The 25,242-nt window shown below is 39.3% G+C and overlaps 2 protein-coding genes across 5 annotated transcripts in view; both read right to left on the bottom strand.

Moving 5' to 3' along the window:
• Window positions 1–1,580: 1,580 nt before the first annotated feature.
• On the bottom strand, window positions 1,581–19,063 carry postna (periostin, osteoblast specific factor a). 2 transcript variants are annotated; one of them, XM_026182230.1, is made up of 23 exons: window positions 18,752–19,063; window positions 17,257–17,355; window positions 12,581–12,645; window positions 12,318–12,475; window positions 12,050–12,214; window positions 11,788–11,934; window positions 11,521–11,662; window positions 10,666–10,878; window positions 10,442–10,576; window positions 10,107–10,255; window positions 9,577–9,713; window positions 8,836–8,966; window positions 8,534–8,664; window positions 8,086–8,188; window positions 7,930–7,997; window positions 7,791–7,836; window positions 7,666–7,701; window positions 4,758–5,216; window positions 4,619–4,648; window positions 2,756–2,800; window positions 2,462–2,548; window positions 2,340–2,375; window positions 1,581–2,257 (listed from the first exon to the last, which is right to left on the bottom strand). In XM_026182230.1, the coding sequence occupies exons 1-23, from the start codon at window positions 18,868–18,870 to the stop codon at window positions 2,202–2,204; spliced, it is 2,757 nt and encodes a 918-aa protein (XP_026038015.1). In that variant the 5' UTR covers window positions 18,871–19,063; the 3' UTR covers window positions 1,581–2,201. The 2 variants fall into 2 exon arrangements, with proteins under 2 accessions (XP_026038015.1, XP_026038017.1); XM_026182232.1 differs by lacking the exon at window positions 2,756–2,800.
• A 4,424-nt stretch (window positions 19,064–23,487) lies between these two features.
• Window positions 23,488–25,242, bottom strand: part of trpc4a (transient receptor potential cation channel, subfamily C, member 4a) — a 34,695-nt gene continuing 32,940 nt past the window's right edge. For 2 of the 3 annotated variants that reach the window (XM_026181909.1, XM_026181907.1), the window contains one exon: window positions 23,489–25,112. In XM_026181909.1, coding sequence (XP_026037694.1) covers window positions 24,432–25,112 — 681 coding nt within the window. In that variant the 3' untranslated portion in view covers window positions 23,489–24,431. Of the gene's footprint in view, window positions 25,113–25,242 lie in introns of all 3 variants that reach the window. The other variant, XM_026181908.1, reaches the window with a different exon arrangement.

The following is a 25,242-nucleotide window of genomic DNA, read 5'->3' as shown; positions in this document are numbered from 1 at the left end:
CTCTGCCACCAAGGAGTTGTTTAACTGCCTCAGTGACCTCGCCCCCAGAGATAGGCGAGTCGTCCCCTCGTCCCCAGACTCTGCTTCCTCCACGGAAGACGTGGGAGTTGGATTAAGGAGTTTCTCAAAGTATTCTTCCACTGCCTAACAATGTTCCCAGTCGAAGTCACAGCGCTCTACTCCACACAGTGCAGGTAGAACATTGTTTTCCCCTCCTGAGTCCTCTGACAGTTTTCCAGAATCTCTTTGAGGCAGTCTGAAAGTCTTTTTCCATGGCCTATCCGAACCTCTTCCACACTCGAGTTTTTGCTTCAGCCACTGCCCGATCTGTGTTCTGCTTGGCCTTGGGTTACCACCATGACAGGCACGAGCCACCTTGTGGACGCAGTGGCTTCAGCAATAGAGGTGACTCAATGTCCCAAGTCTCCCCCGGAATGCTGTTGAAACTCTTCCCGAGGTGTGCGTTGAAGATCTTGCGGACCGGGGCCACTGCCAGGCTTTCCAAGCACACCCTCACTATAAGTTTAGGTGGGCCAGGTCTGTTATGTAGTAATAATAATAATAATAATAATAATAATAATAATAATAATAATGTGTCTCTGTTATTATCATAAGTAATTATCCTCATAATAACAATATTCAGTATTTTTCCATGTCTGTGAATGAAAGAAGAGAACAAAAAACATGCTGAAAACACAGAGTAAGCTGCAATTTGTTTTATCAGGGCCTTGTGATGTTAAGCAACCATTCCTTGTGCAAACTTTAACTTTTCAGAGGCAAGTTGCCACCAGTCATTTAAATGATATTACTAAAGAGCTACACCATGGACAGAAGCTTCTTGCGTAATGGTGATTCTCAGAAGCAAAAGTAAACCAGGAAAACATGAGGTCAATCAGTGCATGTGCTACAGTTAAGACACTCCTTGGTTGAAATCCAAAAGTGAAATTGGTCCAAAATTTTGCTTTCAAAATATTTTGAATAATTTAGTCAGATAAAGATCGTAAGATATGACAGCAAAGTCATCACAGCTCAACAGGTAGCTGCCAGGGCTATTGTCAGATTTGCAGATGAAGCATGCTTGATACTACAATTCTTGAAGCTGTTACCTGTACATTAGTAGACACAATCAGGACTAAGTACACAATAATAACTGTGTAAAACTTTTTTTTTGTTTCTTTTTAACCTGCATGTTATACTCATATTAACATATTAAAAATATACTGTAAGTGATAATACTTTGGATAATGTAATAATATACATGAGATATAATTGTGAACATTTCTTATTTAAACCATTTAAAAAATAGTAAAAACGTTATTCAGTTTTACATTTGATTTCAGGTCTATGGACTCTTATGAAAATTAAACTTAGGTTTATAGACATCTGTCTGAGGAAGTGATAGCTCATCTGATTTAGTGTCAATACTCTTGAAAACCTTTTGATTGCTTTATGCTTTTTTGGGGGTTTTTTCACCAGCACTTTACTTTCAGTATATTCATATACACGATGTAGCTCTACAGACAGAATAGCCATGTTAGATAATGGAAAAGTAGATGAAAGGAATTTCTTTAGTCATAATCTGCATTGTATTCACACATTTATTGGTCACTTGTTTGTAAGGTACAAACATAGGATTGTAAAGTCTGATTGTGTATAGACATACACGAGTCAAGTTCCCGATCAAAAGTATGAAACATCTGTCGATCTATCGCCGTCATGATAGAAAAAACCCCATCGTGGCATTTTAAAATGATCATGCCATAATTTACAGAGGTACAGTAGAAGATCTACCGGTAGCAAAACACTATTTAAAACAGAGCACCATATGACAAAAAACAACAAACCAAAAGAATACAAAACTCTTTTGTACTAATCTGTTTGCAAAGTGATATCGAAAAAACAAACAAACAACAATTCTCGTACAATATACCTCACCTTTCACCCTATTTTGCCCCCACATTAAAAATCACTATTCCTTACACACCAAAATTAGGGAAATAAAGAGTTTAATCGTATGGCTATTACACGAACTGTGCCTCAGATGGAATAACAAACAAACTTAATGGTTCTTTGGATTAAGAAATGGCTAAATTAATTTAATCTCAATCTGCGGTTTTTCAATCCACCACTGCTCGACCAGGAGCGCTGGAGATGCATACAATCCTTGTGGTGAGCCCTAAGCATTTATCTTTCTGCAAGATTCACTCCCTTGGCTTATGGTGACGCCTGACCAGCCTTGCCCGCCTCTTCATTCCAGCTGAAAAAGACGAAGCAGAGCGAACAAAATGTATTAAGAAGATAAAGGCTGTGAATGCATCAGCAAGTAATTATACTGTTACCTGGAGCTTTCCTGGCAGCAGCAAATCTACCTCCTTCTGCGAATTTAAGAGATAATATGGTTAGTTTGTATATTAGAGATATACAGACAAGTATGTCACAAAATTAAAGTCAAAGCACTTACCTTTAATGATTCTGCTAATTCTCTCAGACTCCTCATCGATCAGACTTGGGTCTCCGTGGATTGTAGTGATCCTGGAAAAGTCTGGGCCTGAACGTTTGAAACAAAACCATTACATCTAAAATCCGAAATCATGTTCTGAGTCAAATCAGTTTTTAAAAAAGCTTCATGATTACTTTCCTACCTTGAGGTATCCACTTGCACTGAATATAGATTTATAATCATGATCATTTTAAGGAAATTAAACATTTGAAATAAACCTATTTGGTATAAAGTGTTTATGGGAGGACACATTACCCTCAATGATCTGAGGCTCGTTCGCCGTGGTGTGTCTGGCTCCACCTTCAGACCGGCAGCGGAGAAGGGTGTTGAAAGTCATTTAACGACTTAGCAACTGTACAAGTACTGACTGACAAATGGACAGACTGACAGGCACATACACCCCATAAAATACTGTACCTCCTCCGCCACCACCAACACAGAGTCAAGCACACATGGGTAAGCTTATGGTAAATGGTAAATGGCCTGTATTTATATAGCGCTTTTACTAGTCCCTAAGGACCCCAAAGCGCTTTACATATCCAGTCATCCACCCATTCACACACACATTCACACACTGGTGATGGCAAGCTACATTGTAGCCACAGCCACCCTGGGGCGCACTGACAGAGGCGAGGCTGCCGGACACTGGCGCCACCAGGCCCTCTGACCACCACCAGTAGGCAACGGGTGAAGTGTCTTGCCCAAGGACACAACGACCGAGACTGTCCAAGCCGGGGCTCGAACCGGCAACCTTCCGATTACAAGGCGAACTCCCAACTCTTGAGCCACGATCGTATGAACATACACAAATTGCACACAGACGCACAGTACCATTAGCCCAAGAAATAAGCTGCAAGACACCAGAAAAGCAGCTGAAAGATCACCTGCTATTGTACCCAAAAGACAATGGCCCAATGGTCTGATAATATAATAATATAATTTGCACACTGCACAATTCTCACACATACATGCCACAACATAGAGGATGTGCAACCTCCCCTAAGAAACAACAACATCTATACTAGGATGGAATTGGATGTCTATCCAGCAGATGGATTGCAAAAATGAACCTATGTTCCTTGCATGCTTGCCAAAGATTGTCATCATATTCTGTGCAATCCCATGAACCAGGCTGTTAAACAGGGCTTTCCGAGCACAAACAAACACAAAAACAATAAAGAGCAGTTTGATGTATCCAGTCCGAAATGAGGACTAATTCATTTTTGTGTAAATCTTGCTCCAGTCAACACTTGTCCGTCTTTTGGGTACCTCAGTCATGAGCCTTACTGCTGAGTTAATTGCTAACTCCTCTCTCCTTTAGTGTTTTGCTTGTATGTTTTATCTCTAATTCCAAACTCAAATTATGATCCAGCCATCTAAACCGTCATCAAACAACACCTCCCTGTCTGTTTAGTTTGTTGATTATGTTGATTAGTCTGTTGAAGGATCACATTTCCTTCCACCACTACAAGACACTTTGAAAGTGTCTTGTAGAACCTTGCAGCCCAGTTCCTGTGATCTCTGTCAGGATTTGAGTCTGCCATTGTTCACCCCGTCGAACACAGCAGTCGTGGATGCTTTCACAAATCTGAGAAACTGAGATGACAGGTTCAAGCAGCAATGGCGGCTTTGACTGCCACTTAGCCAGCCAGAGAAGGACTGGATGTAAACGATCCACATCCCTGGTTTCATTCTACCGGCAGTCAAAATCCAAACTTCAGGCCTTACAATAAAAAAAAAAATGTTGAAGACCATGGCTGAACAACTGTGCTCAAAAGAGCCAAGTCAATGCATGTGCTTTACAATCCCTTCTCTCTTCTTCTGGTCATCATTATTCTTAAGAAATGCAGTATACACCATAGAGGAAGAGAGAGTAGTTACTGAAGATGAGGCATTCACAAAAGGATCAACTCAAGACAAAGAATGGTGCAAACAGTATCTGACTTAGTAGCTGATCACCACACAAAAATGTGATTAAAGGTGAAATTAAATCTGCATTAAAAGAGAGTGACACACAGTGGCTAATATCATCATGCAGATCTGTTAGAAGGTGCATGAACGCTCTAAGATTAATGCTACTACAGTCTTCAAATCAGTAAACATGCAAAGGAAACTCACCTGTGCTGCCATCTCCACCAACACTAGCACCTGTGATTCAAGGCAACATCATCAAATCTGTTCCAAAAACTTTGTTAGCTTCAAATTTGATCATCTATGATGGAAAATGAATGATATAAGCATTTTTTATGAAAATTACCATCAATAACTCTTGTAACTTTAGTAATAGAAGGCTGTCCCTCAATGACCCTGGTGACTTTGGTCTGTGTAGGGTTTCCTTCAATGACCCTGGTGACTTTGGTCTGTGTAGGGTTTCCTTCAATGACCCTGGTGACTTTGGTCTGTGTAGGGTTTCCTTCAATGACCCTGGTGACTTTGGTCTGTGTAGGGTTTCCTTCAATGACCCTGGTGACTTTGGTCTGTGTAGGGTTCCCTTTGATGACCCTGGTGACTTTGGAAGCTGCAGAGTCCCGTTCTATGACTCTGGTGACTTCGGTAAGTGTAGGGTCCCCTTTGATGATCTTGGTAGTAATTGAAAAGTTCGTTTTGATGTCTTTGAGAAGTGAAGGGTCCCCTTCGATAACTCTTTTTACGGTAGTGATAGATGGTTCCACTGAAATAACCCGGGTAACATTGCGGATCACTGTTGACTCAGGAACTGTAGAGAGGGAAAGGTAATTTCAGCATCGGTCAAGAATGTAGGGAATAAGGGTGTAACTTCCTCAAATTCTTTATTATGGAGGAGTCTGAAGGCACATTATGTGTAGTTTTCCAAGCAGATAAGAACATGCATTCAAACCAAGAAGATGGCATGAGCATGGTAAGTGATTGCAGCACTGAAAAAAGGAGGCCTTAATCAGTCCTGCACTTACACACTTTGAGAAATAATCAGGACTGTATGAGAATTTTTCACTTTTTTCTTTAGTTGGTTTAGAGTCTTTCAGCTTTAAAAACTACTGGCTTAAATTATAATAAATGAGATGTGACATCTGACAAAATATCCCCATCTAACCCCAGAACCTTCCCCAAGAAACGTTTGCCAAAAATATCACTTTTTGTGTGTGTGTGTGTGTGTGTGTGTGTGTGTGTGTGTGTGTGTGTGTGTGTGTGTGTGTGTGTGTGTGTGTGTGTGTGTGTGTGTGTGTGTGTGTGTGTGTGTGAGAGAGACAGTATATGTACAAGAGCCAGCTGAAAGGTGAAAGATTTCCATTTTTATCAGAAGGCTGCTCTTTGGCCTGAGGTTGCTTGATAAGTGCCCTTTTTAGTAATCAGAGCCAAGATCATGTCCAGTAGAGGGTTTTGATACAGGCGACACGGGCGGTTGCCCGGAGCGGCATCGTTGTGGGGGGCGGCAAAAAAATAAATAAAAAAATTGCTCGTACTCATGCTGCCCCGACATCATGTCAGCGCATACTGGGGATGGCATAGGCACCGATCGGTTTTCTATTGCCCATTTGCTGGGAGTAAGGGCGCCCTCCGTTTGCTAGGTGCGCCTGCTGCTTGCGGCACAAGGAGGACAGGGCGGGGCGGTGGGGGGATTCTCTGGCTGGCTGGAGCAGCATCTAATAACCAGCTCGCAAAATAAAACGAAATAAAAACAAACCAACAAACATGAAAACACCAGACATTATGATACAGACTTATTATTTGCGCCGATGGTTTTTCGAAATTCTGTATACGAGACGTGAGTGCGAGAGCCCTCAGTGCGCCTTATAGTACAGTATATAGAGAGACGAGACGACGAGGCTCCAGTTACAGCAGTGCAAGTAAACAAACAATAAATATAAGAAGAGTAAGAAAAAAACTATACACTAGGGATAAAGGGATCAATAACAATTTAAAATTTATATTTTATAGTTTGATGATTTAAAGTCTCACACACAACCCGTCGAAAGGGGAGGGAGACCTGCTGCTTCCAAATAGACCACATTTCATTCATAATGTTTTCAGTCCAAGCACATATGTATTCATGATTTGAATCCTGGGTTGTGCAAAATGGCAGAAATACACCCTAGACAAAGTGAACTAAGGTGTAGGTTTATTAGGTTATGTTGTGGTGATCCTCGGGTTGAGGGATGGGTGTTCATACTGCAGTGCAAAATTAAAACCAAGATGGACAAGAAAAGTTCAAAGCCATCAGGTGCTCAGTTTAGAAAAAAGAGAAAAGAAGAGGAGGAGAAACGAGCAAAAGATGCAGGTAAGCAGATGTGTCATTGGATAATGGCAGGTCATCCTGAAACAATCAGAATCAAAATACTTTATTAACCCCTAAGGAAATTATGTGGGTTACAGTTGCTCCAAGAAGAAATGGTAAAAATAGTAACAGTAACAGACTAAACTCCAAACAATACATTATATTACAGATTTTAATATTAATTAGTCATTGTCAATTGTTGATTTGTCCTGTTCTCATTGTATAATGAATTATGATGGCTGTATGGTAGCCGTTTGCATACTATGCATACTCTCTCTCTCTTCATGTGTGTGTGTGTGTGATTTTATAAATACTTCAAGAATGATAAAGTATTTAGCTTACGTAGCTTAGTATGAGGAATAGTTAGGATTCTCTACCCAGATGAGTAATCGCACATCAATTGTATAATCACTGTAAAGTTGTATTTTTAGATTTAGTTATTGTAGCCCTTAAATCTTATGAACATGGTTTCTTAAAAGATAAAAATGAAAATCCCCTTGAGATCTGAAAAACCCTTTGTTTTCTGAACCCACCCAGCAAAACAATGGCCTCTACATAAGTATTACCACAAAAGATCCAAGCAAAGACTGATTTTTCCTTCTTATATTCATTTGTTTGATTAAAAAACATACAAATATAACAACAAATAATATGTCTTAAGACCTACAATCCCTGTCTAATATACAAGTAAGAGTGTCCAGACTTTTAACTGGTACGTACTTACTTCTCTGAGAAACCTCCTATGAGACATGAATTATTAATGTCATTGCAAGACAGATTTCACTTTATGCATATTTGTATTGTTGAGCAAAGAATATGCATTTGTTTTAAAGGAATGTCTGTTATTTATGATCACTGCAGATTGTAAATCAAATAAGTGCAGACTCAAGTCCTTTGTGTAGTTAGGTCTTACCTTCAACAAAATGAGTAGTTGTTGTGATAGTCCTTTCTGAGAAAGTAATAAAATTAGTTTTAGGTTCCTGCTCAGGCAAAAATATCTAAACATAATACAGTGATAGTGATATTATGGGAACTTACTGATGAAGGTGAGCGGGATCTCAGTGTAAGAAAATCCAGAGACAAACTAAAAAACAAAAAGCATAACAGAATGAAAGCTTCAAAAGTCAACCAGTAAAACCTCTACACAAATACACAGACAGGGTTTCCCCTTCACTACCTTTATCTGAATGTACTTAATCAGCTTCCTCAGGAGGATCAGGAGGTCCTGACGGCCCACAGGAAGGTCTGTAAGTAATACACGTCACATTTAATATATATCAAACAAGCAGAATGCAACCAGGCATACAGGTGAACACACAGCACACGTTCTTACCCCCTGGATAAAGAACATTCTTCACAATATGGATCACACCGTTTGTTGCCATCAAGTCACTGTGTGGCACATCCACAGAGTTGACATGGATAGAGCTGTCTACCTGGTAAAACCAAACACAATTAAACGTTACCTTCACACAAATTTAAGAATATTTAAGTCATTTAAGAAGAATGCAGTGTGAGAGCTGGGAATTCCATTTATTAACGTTACTAATATCCTACAATTGTCCAACATGCAAAACTGAGGCAAATCACACTTTGAGCTGAGTTTGAAAAGTTTTTCTGCCCGTGGGCTGAATTTTAAACATTAATCTAAGAGTGATTTCATGAGTTTCATTAGCTGATACATCTGAAACTAACGCTCTATGACATTCCCAGAAGGATTTAGAAACTCGTTGCTGGCTTTTTTATTTAAAAAAAAAAAAAAACTCTAAAAGATGACATACAGATTTAACTTGCAGGTTCTTGCCCTGGAAGGTTTTGAGCAGATTGGTAACTCCTCCCTCTAATCCTCCATTGATGAAGGTCCCATTACTGAAGTGGTACAGCAGGATGTTTCTCAGAACAGTTAGATCACCTGTCGGTGTCAATATGAAGGAATTATAATTCATACTTTGCACAATGTTAAACAATGGTTTTTTCTCATTTCTGCATCAAATAGTTCCCTATTAGATGAAGATACATTGACAGCATTGCTGGGTTTTTCAAAAGATAAGTGCATATGTGCTCACTGCAGTGGGGTACTCACTTTTGAGCAGAGCCATGTCTTCCTTGCTGAGGTCGACAAAGGCATCGTCCGTTGGTGCAAAGACGGTGTAAGAGCCTTCCTGCTTTAACAGATCATACAGACCTGCTGTTTCCATTAACGACAGGAATTTCCTACAGTCATTCAAATAACAGAAAGAAAAGAAGAAAATCAGGGATGCAGGAATAAAATAGGCACAACGTTTAAGAGCAATGTACAGTTTAAGTGTTTACAATAATTGGTTAGTGGAAATCAGGTGATTTTAATGGTCCACTGGAAGTATATTTTCACCACAGCCTTAGTGTTGTGGTTCAGACAGAAAGAAATTTATATTCTATATTTGTGTATTTCCACAAGCAAAATGGTTCTAACTGCAATAACACAATGAATATCAGAACAGATAAAAAAAGGTTTCCCTTTTAAGCCGGGAGGATTATAGTGTTAGCAGGGAAGTTCAGGCAGAGGGTTTGAATGAGATTTGCATTCTCGTGTGGTCCCACTGAGTCACAGATTTGTTTTCCTCAGTTCTTCATCACCAACCTTTACTGGTGCCTTTAATTACACAGTGAGAAATGTTCTGCTGAAAGTGAATCATCAACAGCATCAGAAAAAGATGTTTTATTACGCACACAAGCAATGTGTGATCACTGTTTCCATCCCCACTACTGGAGATAAAAATCTCACTTGACTCAAAGAGAAATCATTTTCAGCAACAAGTATTTTAGTATGATACTTTGCTCTTACTTGAAACGTCCGTCAGCAATCAGGAGCTCATAGATAGTTTTCTCAGGTGGTTTGATAAGAGACCTCACAGAATGGAGCATCCCATTGCTCCCCTCCTTACTGCCACGGACCATACATGTGTTTTCTATGCACACAGCCTGTCAAAAAAGGAGCATTCATAAAGTTAAGCCACAGGTTTAAAATTCACTGTACAAATCTGGTAACTATTTGCTTGTGTGGAGGAGGGCTGTAAGCCTTTCTTTTTTTTTTTGATTGTCATCAATCACAATATGACAATGTTTCTGTGGAAAAATTAAACCCAGCTGACTCTAATATGCTATCTAGTGGAGCAGAAACACACTTCATCTGCCAAAAGCTGGAGTAATTAGATGTTTACAGATTTTTAAAGACAGCAACAATATACCACACACTTGGTAAGGCTCACATAAATCAGACTAAGTTACTACTTTCTGTGGTTTCTCTCTTTTTCTTTCAGATTTCACTTGGTTAATGTAACAATACACACACACACACACACACAGAATTCTCACAGTGCGGTAAATGAAGACTCGTAGCAGTTTTCCAGCGATTGTTTCCAGCGTCTGTTCGTTGTAAAGCTCACTCAGTTTCATTTTTGTCTTCAAGATGTGGTTTTCCAAAATGAGTCTCAGCGTGTTTGTGTCCATTGACATCACTTCACCTGACAGAGAGAAATGTCAGAGATTTAAATAAGATGGATAGTTTTAGATCCTGATCAAATAAGGCAAAATGCCTTGCAATTTAAAAGTGTGGCATACATTATAATATTTTTGGTTTGTAAAAGACAAAATATTATAACCACAAAAAAGTGCTACTTTTCTATAGATAAGAACATGTTTCAACTCACTAGTGAAGGCATTGTTGAAAGGAGCTAGGAGGGTGTACTCTGTCTTTGGACCCAGGGATTCAGCTAAGCCCAGTTCAGACAACTTGCTGCTGAAAGTGCTCTGGGAGGTTTCCAGTAACGATTTCACTTCCTTGGCTGACATGAACAATACAAAAAAGATATGCCTGTGACCCATTAAAAGGAAGACGCCAAACGATTTAAACAACTTCAAAATGTGTTTGTACCTGAGTCTGGGATCAGCATCTGGTCTATCAGGTGGATGACGCCATTGGTCGCTACAATGTCCTTCTTCAGGACCATCTTGATGCCGTTCACAGTCAGACTGTCACCGTCACAGCCAATCTCTATGCTGCTGCCTTCTGCAGTCTCATACATGAATCCTACCATGATTGCTTCTGCACACTGGACACTCTTTAACAGGTGGTAGTTCACCAGGGCTGACAAGGTTGGTCAAAGTGTGAAAGAGGCTAAATTAATTACATTTAATTGAGTAATTAAATAAACATAAACACAAGTTGAACATAGGTTTGCAACTCAAATGACACACCTAAAGTATCTAATTATTATGTGAAGCCTGTGCTGTGATGTGTTATTCAGGAATTACAGGTATGCAGATGAATCAAACATCAATGTTCTCTGTGCTCATTATTCACATTTAGGCATGTATTTATGCTACAGCTGAGCCCGACTATCAAGCTAAGCCAACAAATTTAGCCTGCAAAAGCAATGCATTAGAAACAGAAGCAAAATTTGTATTGTATTTTATTCCAAGAAGAAACCTGTCACTGACTTCATGCCTGTATTCATGACTCAGCAAATAAGCAGATAAGCTGTTTTTTGTGTGGTTTTTGGATTTGTCAATTCAAAAACAAGTTCAAAGTTCAAAGTCCACTTCATATCAATTTGTCTGCGGGCCTACTATGAGCTGTGTGAAGCTGCCGCACACGCTCATAGTAGCTCATAGTAGCTCATAGTAGTAGTGGCCCTTTTTTTAGCATATTTACCAGGCCACAGGAACAATGTGAAAATGTTGTGGTTGTACTTTATGCTCTCATTAAGGCATCACATTTTTACTGTACCTTTAACAACAGCTGGGTCTTCCATGATATTCTCCAAGTAGTCTGGGTTCATTTTGTCAAAGGCATCATTAGTTGGAGCAAACAAAGTGTATTGGCCAGGCTCACCCAGCTTGTCCATCACATTGGAAGCTAATGCGATAGCCTGGGGAACAAGACACGATGTAAACATTTTTCTAAGAATCAGATGCTATAATGAGTTGGATAAAAGTTACTGTTTGTTAATGGTGAACTGTACAACTGTAAACTTTTTTGAGAATAGTTTCATACACTAAAAGAAGAAAGGTCTTCATTGAGCTCCAAGTGATCCTTGATGGTGTTCCCCACGGCCTTGATTACCCGATCGATGACATGCACCACACCATTTGTGGCCAGCTGGTTAGCATTGAGAATCCTGACACAGTTCACTGTAACAACCTTAGGAAGTAAATATTTTATGAAGATCAAACAATCAATGGCTTAATTGACTCTTATAGATATAATTGTAATAATCATGCAGCATTGTGCTTGTCTACACCGTTCATAAACTGACCCCATTTGGGTAGTGGTTGAAGTGCAGTCCCTCTTCATTGTACATGGAACTGACAGTCATGCCATTCTTCATGTCTTTGGTGAGGACACGGTGGTTTACCATGTGGTAATGCAGAGCGTTGTAGAGTTCAATGTTCACATTGTTCTCTAGTGCAGATCGTTGAGCCTTTAAAAATCACAGTGTTAGTTTCATCAAAGTATAACTGTGTTTGAGCAGACATTATTGTAAATGCATTTCTCTCTAAGGTTTTAAACACAGGTTTACTCACAGGGTCCAGCTCATCCCAGGCATCATTGCTAGGTGCAAACAAGGTGAAGGCGCCTTTTCCCTCAATTTCTTTTCTCAGTTTAGAGACTTCAGCATATCGCTGTGTGGTTGTAGCCTTGACAAAGCCCAGTGTACCATACACATGGTCAATGGGAGCCACTGGTGGTAAGGTTGAGAGTTGTGAGAAACCAGAGGAAATATTCATATTGAATATATTGTAATTTTTAGTTGATTTTGAATGAATCTGTTGAGCCATCCACCTACCTGCAGTGCATCCTTTCGTACCCTCGAGTTTCATATAACCTGGACAGCATTCATATACAACCACCCTGCCAAACCATTAAAAGAGCAGTGAGTTATTCAATAAGTAGATAATCATTAAAAACATAGATTAATTTAATCCAGATATAAAATGTCAAAAATAAAAAATTTAATTGTTCAGGGTTGTGCATCTTTATCATATAAATTTCAAACAGAGCAAGAGTCTACATGACTCTAACACAAGGTGATGAACCGAAACAAAACTATACCATCTCAACAAACTAAAATAAATGAGTCATTGAAAAAAAACCTGTGCAGCTGTGAGATAATGAGGAGCCCTGGGAATGAGGGCATTGAAAACAACAAATGAGGAAGTAACTCTTGACACTGGCTGACCTGAAAACCACATAGTAAACTTATGAAAAAGTTTGACATGAATTAAACATAAAAAAAACTGTCAAAAAACCAACAAGTTAAGCAGACTGGAAAGGAGAAAAAAACATTTACATGGTTTGTGTTTCCACAAGAAAAGTGACAAAGAGCTCAAAAAGTCCCAAGAGGAGGTTAATCGAGAAAAATTTGGTGACTGGGAAGATCTCTAGTAACTTTTTTTCTGTCTTAAAAAGAAGAAAGAAAAAAATTACAGGACCATGTGTAAGCACTATTATCAAAAAACAGACTGTTATCTGTTACATTTTTATGGACAACTCTAAGTTACTTAGTTTCCTCTCTTCTTTGTGGTACACTGCTGTCAGACGTCTCACTTGTCAAGTCGAATCCTGTAGTCTGTAAATTTTCCAGAAAACATTTTCACAGATTTTCATTCTTTAATTTCACTTCTAAAAAAACAGACGGGTGTCTTCATTTAGATTTTAGGTGGAAATAAAGGCTTATCAAAACTTGTAAAAGCGTAACTCAAAGAAATGTGTCATGGACCTGGATCTGGTGACCCAGGGTTCATGAGTGTTTGTGGACTGTTTTTTTTTTTTATGGGTTTGTCTTGGGCTGTTTATGTGTGGTGCTTGTGTCCCTCTTTTCCATATTTGTGTGTGTTTGTGTGTATAGGCGTTTATATGTGTGTGTGTGTATCCAGATGGCCGGTTTACAGGCACCGTCAGGCCTGGTGAGTGTGTCCCCGCCAGGCTGGCCACACCCGAGGAGGATGATGGCACACACCTGCTGCTGATCAGCCTCGTCTGGGGGAGCTACTTAGAAGAGTGGCTGAGCTTCCCGTGGATGCTGGATCGTTGCAAGACTTCCCGTCAGTTTCCCAGTAAGTCAGTCGAAAGGGTAAGTCTATCATAATTGTGGGCTTTCTAACGGCTGCCTCTGTGATTTCTACAAGAGGATTGCAAAGACAAGAGGGCAGCGAGCACGTTGTATGGAAGCACAAAGGGAGCAGAGACACAGAGCACGGACACTGGGGAACGCACATGGGGAACGCGCATGGGATTGACTGTCATGTTATTATTTACTGCACTGTAAATACACTCACTGTCTGCATCCAAGAGTCCCTTGTTTGGGTCCTACTTTCCCCGTTCCATGACAAAATGCAAGATAAGCACCAGATAAGCTGTGCTCATAACAGGAGCTCAGCTGGCACTCTTTTGCATTGGCATGAATGAAAGAATGAGGTGTGAGAAGGCTAATATAATGAGACACAGGACAGTACTGTAGCTCTAATGTGAGAAGTTTTACTGAGAGTAAACAAACCATAGATGGTTTGACAGCATTTTGATTAGGATTAGTCCCCAGTTAACGAACATTTTCTAAGACAAACTAGGAAGTGAATAACCTGTACTGGGGTTTAATTTGAAACACTTCCTGAGTTTTCAGCTCCGGAAATTAGTTTCGACTTTTTCTTTGAGCTCATTACACTTTCATTACATTTTGCAGAACTTGAGGTTTTCCTGCCTTTTTCTCATGGAAAAATTGTATTTCCACATGTGCACATTAGTTTTTCATGATTTACAGTAAACCAGTCTATCAATAGTTTGCTTTCTATTCAGGAATCGCTAGTATTGATAAATTACGCCAAAGCAATACTTTTTAAAAAAATAGCTTACTGCAAGTACACCAACCTCAACCATAGCTTCTAACTGCATAAAATGTAACATAAAAATGTAATTCTTACAAACAAACAAGCAAGGAACACAACCACAGTCAGTATGCAAGTAGATTCAAGTCCCCTCAACTGAAAACCTTATTCACACACAATCACACATGTGCATGTACACACACACTTTCTACAAAGATTCAAGCTTGGCAAAGTTAATCCATTTAATTAGTATTTGTGTGTTTATAGATAAACGTCTCTGTGTGTGTTTGATTCTGCTGAATGTGTTGAATTAGTCATTTTGTGCAAAGAGGCATGTTGCTTATAGAGCAATCCCTCTTTGCCTTGACACTAATTTCGGTAATATAAAATACATAAATACCCCTCCACGACTGGCCGTCAGGAAGGTATGAAGTCATTGCTCCCCAGCTACGCTCTGACAGGATAATAGATTCAACAGACACCTGAAACAGAATTAGCCAGTGCACTGTAGCCAAGCCCCTGGTTGCATCACAGCATGAAACAACTCAATGTGGCTTCCAGATGAGCAGATGTGCAAATATGGGGCTTTGGTGCACGCATACACGCACACACACACACACACACACACACACACACACACACACACACACACACACACACACACTGTACTCATAGAAAGGCTTTAGGTGGGGTTTTCTGGCACCAGATAAAGACATTGGAGTGTTTTTTTAAATCCTCTGTAATCACTAATGAACAGTCTCTGTTCCATCCTCATCCGTCTGGTCTTAATATTGTGTAGAAGAGCTTTTTTTCTATAGATGGGTGTGGACTTCCTCTAAATACATCTTTAAGAATCTGACTTTTACAGTGGTTTGTTATAAAGTCCACTTAATTTTAATCACACATCCTGTGCTTCCTGCAAATAGTTTTCTTTAACAGAAAAACCGTTTCTTTCATCCAACAGCTCAATTCAAATGAAATCCTCAAAAGATCCTATGGTACCATTATATCAAGAGAAACATGAGCAATTCCCAAACTATGTTAGGTTAATAGTTAATACTTTTAGGTTGGTATAGTGATCTGAAACTACACATGCTTTTAACCCGCGGTGTAAGATCAAAGTTTAGTTTTGGAAATATGTTCAGGATGCTCAACAGCAACAAAACCATTTGAAAAAGATTAAACGTGAAAGTGTGTGACTGACCCACTAGCGCTGGAAAAGAACAAAACAACTAACCAAAGCAAAACAGGGTATCTCTCTGGGTGATCCAATCTATCACCAGTGGTGCACTGCAAAGTGAGACAGATGAGAGGAGAATATACTGAACACTTCCAGCTGTTTAGCAAAGTGCTTTCTGTGGGAAAAACGTACTTATCTTTGATGTAGATTTTGCTGTTTGTAACACTACAAACCTTTTGCATGAACTAACAAATTAAGTTATAAACCAGAAAAAAGTTAAATGCATTGAAATTTATTTTTTCGGCTAACAAAATCCTATTTTAGAAATTGTTTAATTTAAACATTTTAAATATGCCATATTCACATTACATAAAGATCTGACAAAAATAATTTGTAAATAGCCTAATGGGACTTGGTAGTGATGTAATGATGAGGCCAAGCAATTGTGTTTCTTATCTTAGAAACCCCTACTAGCTTCTCGTAATCTACTGTCACATGTTTTGACCAGTAATTCCTGGTTGTTTTCATGTCTACTGCTGTACTGTTTTGGGAGAAAATGACTCACCCCTGAGCTCACACCCCATTTTCAGCCTTATCAATACCGCAACAGGTGCTCCAGTTGACTGCATGACTGAAAACAGACGGGTGTATGTCTACATGTGTGTTCTTGTGTGTGCATGTGGGCTAACGACAGAGACTAAGTGTGTATGTTATTTTCTGCTGCTTCTGCACTTAAGTATACCAGAACAGCTCCAACTAAGCCTTACACTCCTTTAGGTGCGTTTCATGTAATGTTTTATGAAATTATTTTGCAGGAAATAACCTAAATAAATAAATCCACCACAAGCACCCTAAAGACGGGGCGATCGTGGCTCAAGAGTTGGGAGTTCGCCTTGTAATCAGAAGGTTGCCGGTTCGTGCCCCGGCTTGGGCAGTCTCGGTCGTTGTGTCCTTGGGCAAGACACTTCACCCGTTGCCTACTGGTGGTGGTCAGAGGGCCCGGTGGCGCCAGTGTCCGGCAGCCTCGCCACTGTCAGTGCGCCCCAGGGTGGCTGTGGCTACAATGTAGCTTGCCGTGTGTGTGAATGGGTGGATGACTGGATATGTAAAGTGCTTTGGGGTCCTTAGGGACTAGTAAAGCGCTATATAAATACAGACCATTTAAAGTTTGGTTTCTTATTATTTTCATAAATGCACAAAGACATTACTGGTTTGAACCATGCAACTTCATTTTAAAGCGAAGGTTAAGAGGAGAAAGCTAGATGTTATAGGTTCAGATAAACTGAGGTACAAGTCTGAGGGTGCAGAAAGGGTTTGGTCAAACATATTGGGCTTCTGCTGATAGATGGGTGATGAAGCTGGGTGTGGTTTGCACTTTTGATCAGACCAGTCTAATTCAGTGCAAATAATGATAAAAAGATGCGCTAATTAGATCCATTCGGTCTTTCAGTAAACACTTACGTATTCTTGCCACAGATGCTGCGTTTGTACCAATTCCTGCATGTGCTGAAGTACTTCTTCTTGGTCCCTGTGACTTGCTGCAAAGCACACACATTGGGTCTGTAAGAGAGGAGAGGGAGGAGAGGGTGAGGTGGGAGTAACAAAAGAACGTAAGGAACAGGATCAGGAAGGTCAGGATATGGAACTGTACAAGCGTAGCAGGGGGAAGGAAGGCGACAAGGATAGACAAGTTGACGAAAAAGACCATGAGAAGATGTGGGGAGGTGTGTATGTATGAAATGGAAAAGAATGCATGGCCGAAAAAAGCGATTTACACATGTCAATATGCAATATTTATGTTAATAAGACATTATATGGACAAAAGTACTGGGTCACCGGCAAATGACGAGTACAGGAGCTGCTCACTCATGGAAACTGATAAGCATGAAGCTCCTTGAGCACACTTTCTGTGCTGATGTTAATGTCAGAGGAGGTTTAGAGCTGTGCAGTCATCAGAGTTTTGGTAGCTTTTAAACACTAAGAGCTGCAGGACAGGAATCACATCAACTCTGCTACTTCATGGCTGAGTTGATGTGGTTCCTAATTGCTTCCACCTTACAAATATACCACTTACAGTTCATTGTGGTATTTCTAGGATGGAAGAAACTTCATGAGCTGACTTGTTGCAATGCTGTCGTCTTAACACAGTACCATACTTGGATTCAGTGAGCTCTTAACAACAACCTTTCCCATTCACAAATGTTTGTAAGGACAGGCTGTGTGAGTAGCTGCTAGATTTTATACCCCAAACACGTGAATTTAAAGATAAAGGGGTGTGGTCCAGTACTTTTGTCCATACGGTGTATTACGCAAAACCAAAATTTGATGCATGTGCATTTTTTGTCTGCTTTGTGGGTTTTTTTTCAAGTTAGCAGACATTTATTTCAGCAAGTAATAATGGTGCTTTATTAATGAAGCAGACAAAGCACTAATGTACAGTATCTGCTACAGTAATGTGTGCCGCAAGTGTACTGTACTTACAGTAAGGTCAAAACCACCCAAGAAGCGGAACGAATTATTTGGATCATTTTGGCATCAGTCTTAATCCAAAATATGATTTTAAAGAAGATTCATCTTATTCAATTTACATGTGAATTTTAAATTACATTAATTACATAATTAATAAATACACAATTAATAATATTTGGAATATTTCAATAAGAAATACACTAAAACTTTTTTAGAAAGGGTTATTTCTTACAGTATTTGGATTTCTCTGGACTTCAGTTGTTGATTTTTGCATGTTAAATATGTTGATGATCAAGCGGAATTTCCTATTTTTCATCAATATGACTGATCTGTTCATGAAACTGTAGTGCTCAGTAAGATTTAAAACCATATTAAAAATTGACGTAGTCTAACCTTTTACAAATGCTACTGTTTTATTGCCAGATCATACAATTTATGTTCTTGCACCTGCAAACAAGGTGATAGGAAAAATATTAAGTCTACCTACCCTTGATCCCTGGCCCGTATGCGGCTATGGGTGACTATCTTGTCATAAGCTGAAAAAGCTGTGGTCTCCAGACTGCAAAAGGCCACCAACACTAAGGTCACCACCAGAAGCCGATGCATCCTGTAAAGTTATCAGTCCTCAGTGCTGCAAGGGCTCAAACACACACTGCTCTTGTCTTTCAAGTGCACACATACACACACACACGCACACACAAGCAGGAGTCCACAGAAACACACGGGATATGTGGGAACACAAATGAGAGAGGGAGCTTTTATATGAACAAGCTTCTCTAACACACCCACTCCCTTTTTAGTTCTTCACTGTCTATTCCATACCATTATATCCTTCTCCCACCCGCATACACCCTTCTATTCAGTCGAAATCCTTCCTCCACCACTAACTCTCCTCCCACATGTTCGTATGAATTTTGCATGAATTTGCAGACCACCGTCACATCCCAGAGCACCAAGGGCACCCTGTACTTCAAACTTTACATTGCTGTACAAGCTGCAGTGCCCGCCTGTCTCCAAACTGTGAATTGTGTTTAAAGTATGCAAACCAGTGATGATTTGTTCATTGTATGTAAAATATTAGAGGATTCATCTTTTTTCGGAGGCTAACACCCACAGAATTTGCACTGCAATCAAAAAAGATGCCAATAAAGATGCATAAAGAAAAGCAGATTTTAAGATACAGATCCAAACACTAGTTTGACAATAACAACTAAACACGGGCTCTAAGCATACCTCTGATCTCTCTTCATGAGACTTCTGGCAACAAAATGTAAATAAAATTGATATAAAATGCTATAAAATAGAGGTGTAAATCATGCATGAAGACCTACTGTGGTGAATCTGCACAGTCTGGTATTTTACTTGACACCCTTGAAGGAAACCTGACTGTATTTTTATCACACCTCCCCTGGGACCCCACTGTTCTCCCCTTTAACTTTTATCACATTGATTCATCGTTTCCATCAACGTCCCGTGAACTCCCTTTTGCGCTCCTCTTCTCCCATCATCCTCCTTGCTGTCATGTTCATCGTTATCAGCTCAACTTTTTCCCTTCAGCTGTCTCTGTCTCCCACATTGAAGCCAGATCTGATACAGCTTCAAAGAATAAATTAATCATGAATACAGGCTTTCCGGACATCCTCGTGTACAGTCTTGACTTTTCGACAGGTGTGCTTCACACTTTACACATGCAGGTCGAGACAACTCAGACAAGGCTGATTTATTGGACCAAGAGCCATTTCTTTCATTGCTGTTGTTTGAAAACGGATACGCCAAGAGTGCGTGTTTTATTCTTTTACAGTAAATATAGTAAAGTAAGAGAGGGGGTTAAGGTTAGGGGTTAGGGGGTTAGGGATTGGGATGAGAACTATGTTTTAAAAACAAAGGTTAAGACAGCTTTGCTCTGAAACTGCAAATATGTACTCGCTCTTATGAACTCACACAACCTCTGTCTTTCCATGAATGACAGATGAACAGTCTCCAAGAGTCTCCTGACTTTGGAAACATCTTTCTGTCTTTGAGTCCGCTGTTTTTGAAATTTTGCTGTAATTGTAATTGTATTTTAATATTAACAGGTTATCCTCTAAAATCGATAAATGAAGCTCATGTGTATCTATAGCAGTTCTTTATACAGTAAGTATAGTGCTTGGATTTGTCACTCTACCTTCTTCAGGAATCACAGCAGGAAATTTGTGCTATGTATGACGTCTCCCCCTACTGGGAATTATTTGTCAGTACAGTCATATGTAAGGACAGGGACTTACATAAAACCTTTCACAACGTCATACATTTTTATTAGTAAGTTTTGACTAGGTAGTAAATGTTAGACTTTGAGTGTTGAAGAGCGGGCCACAATTTCCAAGGAGCCAGCACAGCCTTTACTCTAATAAATCTAACAGAACCCTGAGTGTGCGAACATTTATAACCACTGGCAAGCTTTGCAGTTTGGTCCTTAGGTTGCTAGATCCTTGAACATATGTTTTTTTTTTTTGTGGGTTAGGTAAATTGCTCCTATTATATATATAGTTTTTTCTTATAATTAAATAAAATGGTCAAAATGTTACTATTTATTAATTCTTTATCAATTATTTCCTTGAGAAAACAAATCACACTCAATTTTAAATGTAAAAGACTTTTCAGGTTATTTAGGTCATATTTAAAAGTCACATCAGTGCTCTTAACCACGAGTATGCTACTGTATAAGACTTCAGCAGTTAAAACACAATTGTGAGTCATTTAAATATGCAATGATAGGAGATATCTATTCATGTGTTTCTGTGTCTGTGACAGCTTGGTTCAATCAAGTTGGAAGATCTATCATAAGCCCAGGAGCATTTCAGTACAGCCTTTTGATCCCACATGGAGCAAAATTTCATCAGCTGCTGAATATTTCATTTCCTTTTCACTTGCTCGGTCACTTGTTCACTGAAATTAGAAATTAGAGGCCAAGCAGCACAAATAGGAAAGCAACAGAAAGTTCAGAGAAAACAAAAAATATCCAGTCTGTGGGGAAACATATGCGGCAGCTGATGAAATTTTAAATAATTTCATAGTTTTACAGAAATTGTAAAAGTTTTGAACTGTGTTTTTATGATGCAGACAGTGCATACTATAGTTACTGTTACATTGTGTAGAGCACAGGTTTTCTATTAATTACAGTGCTTAAACCCCATTTCTCCACTTTTTGTACAAGTGTATAATCACTGTAATACATGTTCACACTCATGATGTTCTTAGGAGCAGAAGAGATGTTAAAGTGGAGCAAAAATGTTGCCAAATTAGCCCTTGCAGTGTGTGGTTTTGGGAAACTGATTGTGAACTAATGGAAATGACATTTCACGACAACTGTTGCTGAGGCAAAAAGAGAAAAACATGAAAGGAGTTCTGTACAGTACTTTAGCTCACCTTATGTGACATCTGTTCCAGGAAGTCACGTGTTTTAACCACCAGTACATGACAATACAGCAGTAGTGTTTGGTCTGTTCACGCTGTTGACGGGGTGATAAACTTCATAAACTTAATCACATTAAGAATAACTACTATTACTACTACTACAGGCTTAGCTGGCAATGTACTGCCGAGGTGCTACCAGCTTTGAAAATTATTTCAGCGGAAATAAGCACAAAAACATCTTAGGTAGTGTTTCACTTGGAAACTTTAAGTAAGACTATAACTTAACAGTTTAGCACTTTAGTTTAACAATACCTAAAGTTGTCTTGTTTTTGTGTGTGCCAGGGAACCACTTCAAATTTGATATTGATATCACAACCAAATAAAAAGAGGCCCAGTAGCACTGATATCAATACTTTCAACTTCTTTGTTCTTCTGAGATGAATCATCACAAATTTGGAATTTCTGAAGACATTTTAATGGCCATTAAATCACTGTGATTTTTGTTTTCCAAAATAATGAGTTTACACAGCAAATCGCCCTCTTTAGAGCTTTTCATGTATTTTGAAACTAGGTTGTTGTTTTTTTTTGAAGACCTGTAATGTAAATGTGTGTCTCTAATGCGCCCCTACGGGGTGACCGTGGCTCAGGGGGTTGGGAAGCGCATCTGTAACCGGAAGGTCGCCGGTTTGATCCCCGGGCTCTCTGTCCTGGTTGTTGTGTCCTTGGGCAAGACACTTTACCCTACTGGCAGAGGGGCCGATGGTGTAATATGGCAGCCTCGCTTCTGTCAGTCTGCCCCAGTGCAGCTGTGGCTACAACTGTAGCTTGCCTCCACCAGTGTGTGAATGTGAGAGTGAATGAATAGTGGCATTGTAAAGCGCTATGGATGTCTTGAAAAGCGCTATATAAATCCAATCCATTATTATTCTCTTAAGGTGCTTCTTCTGTAGTTCAAATGTGCTATAGCCTATAACACAGACGTGACAGCCAACACAAAAAGTAGTATACGTTTGAAGTATATTTTTTCATTTACAAAAAAACACACAATCAATTTAACAGAGTGGATTAGATACTGAACTTAGAGGATAGAAACAACATATCAATCCTATCATGCTAGTACTGATCCGATACAAATACCAGCATTGGTATTGATACTAATGATATTTGGATCAATGTGCTCACCCTTACAGAGAAAAGGCATGGTATTGCTAATACCAGTGATATCACAATAGTTTTATATGAATTTATACTAGTATTATCACTGATGGTATGACAAAGCACTACTTGAAACCCACCTCTACTCTGCAAACAGTATATGGTGAGCTGAAGGCCCACATCCATTTAAGGAACTGATTTTCAGATAGTGTTCATCTGAATGTAGATAGTAAGGAGATACATGATATGCCCATTTTTTGGCTACTAGCTCTTTGAAAGTCACAAAAATACTACTTCGTGGCTGCCAAACTATATTATCTTTGCCATTTGTCAAAAATACAGAAAATCCACAAAAAATGACAAAAATTATGTGTTTAAAAAAAATTAATTAAAAAAAAAAAAAAAGCCAGGCTGCTAGTAACAAAGTAACAAAGCCTAAAGACACGCCTCAAGAGTAAAATAGACCATTTGGTGATGCTTGTCTGACTCCTTTAAATAGAAAGGTATTGTGTGACCCAATTAAAAAAAATATCAGTTTGCATAACAACTATTAACCATTTCATTATTTTTATACATATGCATTTGTTTCAGCATAACCTCATAATCTACTATGAAGATATACAGTTAACTTTTGACAGTATCAGTTACTGTGTTTATGCCTGTCTGGGATTTGCAATGAACAAAAGAGGAGACAGGAAATTAAGAGTGTATTTCTATATTTATTCTTGATTTATGTTTCAGTTTCTATAATGCCATTCATTCGAACTAACATGACATCTTAAACTAACAGTTAAAAACAGCAGATCTGTTCAAAATAATGAGTTTATTCTTGAGTGACAAAACTTGAATAATACGTTGCTTTAAATAATTTATCGGCTGTGTTCATAATGTCTATCTCAGATAGTTTGGCCACGCCCTACTTTACAGAAAATACTTGGGATGAACTGTCAGCGCTGAATTTACAGTCGGCCTAATCAGTGTGATGAGAATCATGATCCACAGTTCTTGCATAGAAAACTTTGACAGAATTGCTGTTGCAATGATCAGAGTTTGAGCGATCTTTGAAAAAACTGTATGCCATTTTAAAGTGTGTAAAGTGCAGAAACAGACAGAGTAAGGCAGAAAGTCACGTCTAAAACAGAACACATCTATTGCTCTAATAAGATACTGATGGGGAGAGTTAAATGTTCATGGGTAGAGGGGAAAAAAAAGAGGTAGAGAGAGACGGTTATATGGTAACCAACAGGACAATTTGAACTGAAATGCACATATCAGCTGGGAGAAAAAGCTTTTTTCTTTCAGGAAATCATTATTGTCCAATCACCTCTGGGGTCTTAAAACGAAATATAGTAATCCTTAAATGTGATTCCTCATAATGCTTACACGGAGCTTCGAACAATGTTGCTGCATTTCCACTGCTAATATAACAGCGTTTAAAACAGTTAAACCAAAGGCCTCCCTGAGTCTCCAAAGTTCAAAGCTGATCATAAGTTTAGTAATAACTGGAAAAGTTCGACTCATGTTCACAATTCTCACTCGAGGCTCACGTTGATTGTCAGTCTCTCTGTCTTCAATCCAGCATTACTGGGCCTGTAGTTCTGATCACATCGCATCACATCTTAGGCATCGTCTTTGTATGAGCCAGACATACATTCATCAGCTACTGAGTCAGTACAGGTTAAATCCTTGTCTCTTTCCTCGGTTTCTCTTTCTTCACACTGGTCCAAGCATTTTTTGCTGTTCGACTCCTCCTTAATTTCCTCGACTTCTTCCTTCTTTTTTGTTTCCAGGAGTTTCCTCTCACTCTTTTCTCCAGCGATATGTTCCTCTAAGTCTGAGTCCCCACACTCCCCTGCTTCTTCTGACAAAGAGTACATCTCCCTCGAGCTTTCTGCTGCGCTTGATGAGGCTTCTTTGTTGCCCCTTTGGTGTTTCTGAAACAAACCAAAGTCAGATACATCTTTGGAGTTGCTTCTCCTCTGGCTTGACATTTCACCAGAGCTCTCATCAGAGACCAGGGACATGAATCCATTAGGTAGACCATTGGAGGCTTCAGGTGGCCTGGGTGCAGCTGTTGAACTGCCCAGCTTGAGGATGGATGTAGCGATTTTGAATCGATTAAATTTGCTTTTCATCTGGGTGCTCTGTGGGCAAGCAGAGACCTTGAGTGAGGAATTAGGGTACGCAAGGCTGGATTCCACTGAGCTGCCACTGGCCTTTGCCACATTTAAAGCTGACTTTCCTGTCTTCATCATTCCCATCACCTCATAACGGAAACTGGAGATATCTTGTTTCAGCTCCTAAAAAACAAAGAGCAGCTTGACTGTGAAATTTATAACTACTAGCTGTTGGTATCAGCAAAAACTGAGCTGTATTGATTTAGCTAAAAAAGCTATCTAGCTAGCTTTGTAACTAGTTAGCTAGCTAGCT

This window comes from Astatotilapia calliptera, chromosome 10, assembly GCF_900246225.1.
Source record: "Astatotilapia calliptera chromosome 10, fAstCal1.2, whole genome shotgun sequence".
NCBI lineage: Eukaryota > Metazoa > Chordata > Actinopteri > Cichliformes > Cichlidae > Astatotilapia > Astatotilapia calliptera.
This window is presented reverse-complemented; position numbering and strand designations above follow the sequence as displayed.

What these genes read in the sequence shown, in the direction of transcription:
- postna (XM_026182230.1), bottom strand. Translation starts at nt 18,870, where the DNA reads ATGCATCGGCTTCTGGTGGTGACCTTAGTGTTGGTGGCCTTTTGCAGT. An exon ending in AGACCCAGCTGTTGTTAAAG is followed by an intron (nt 10,879 to 11,520) that starts GTACAGTAAAAA and finishes CAACCTTGTCAG; the next exon opens with CCCTGGTGAACTACCACCTG. An exon ending in GATGCTGATCCCAGACTCAG is followed by an intron (nt 10,577 to 10,665) that starts GTACAAACACAT and finishes TGTTCATGTCAG; the next exon opens with CCAAGGAAGTGAAATCGTTA.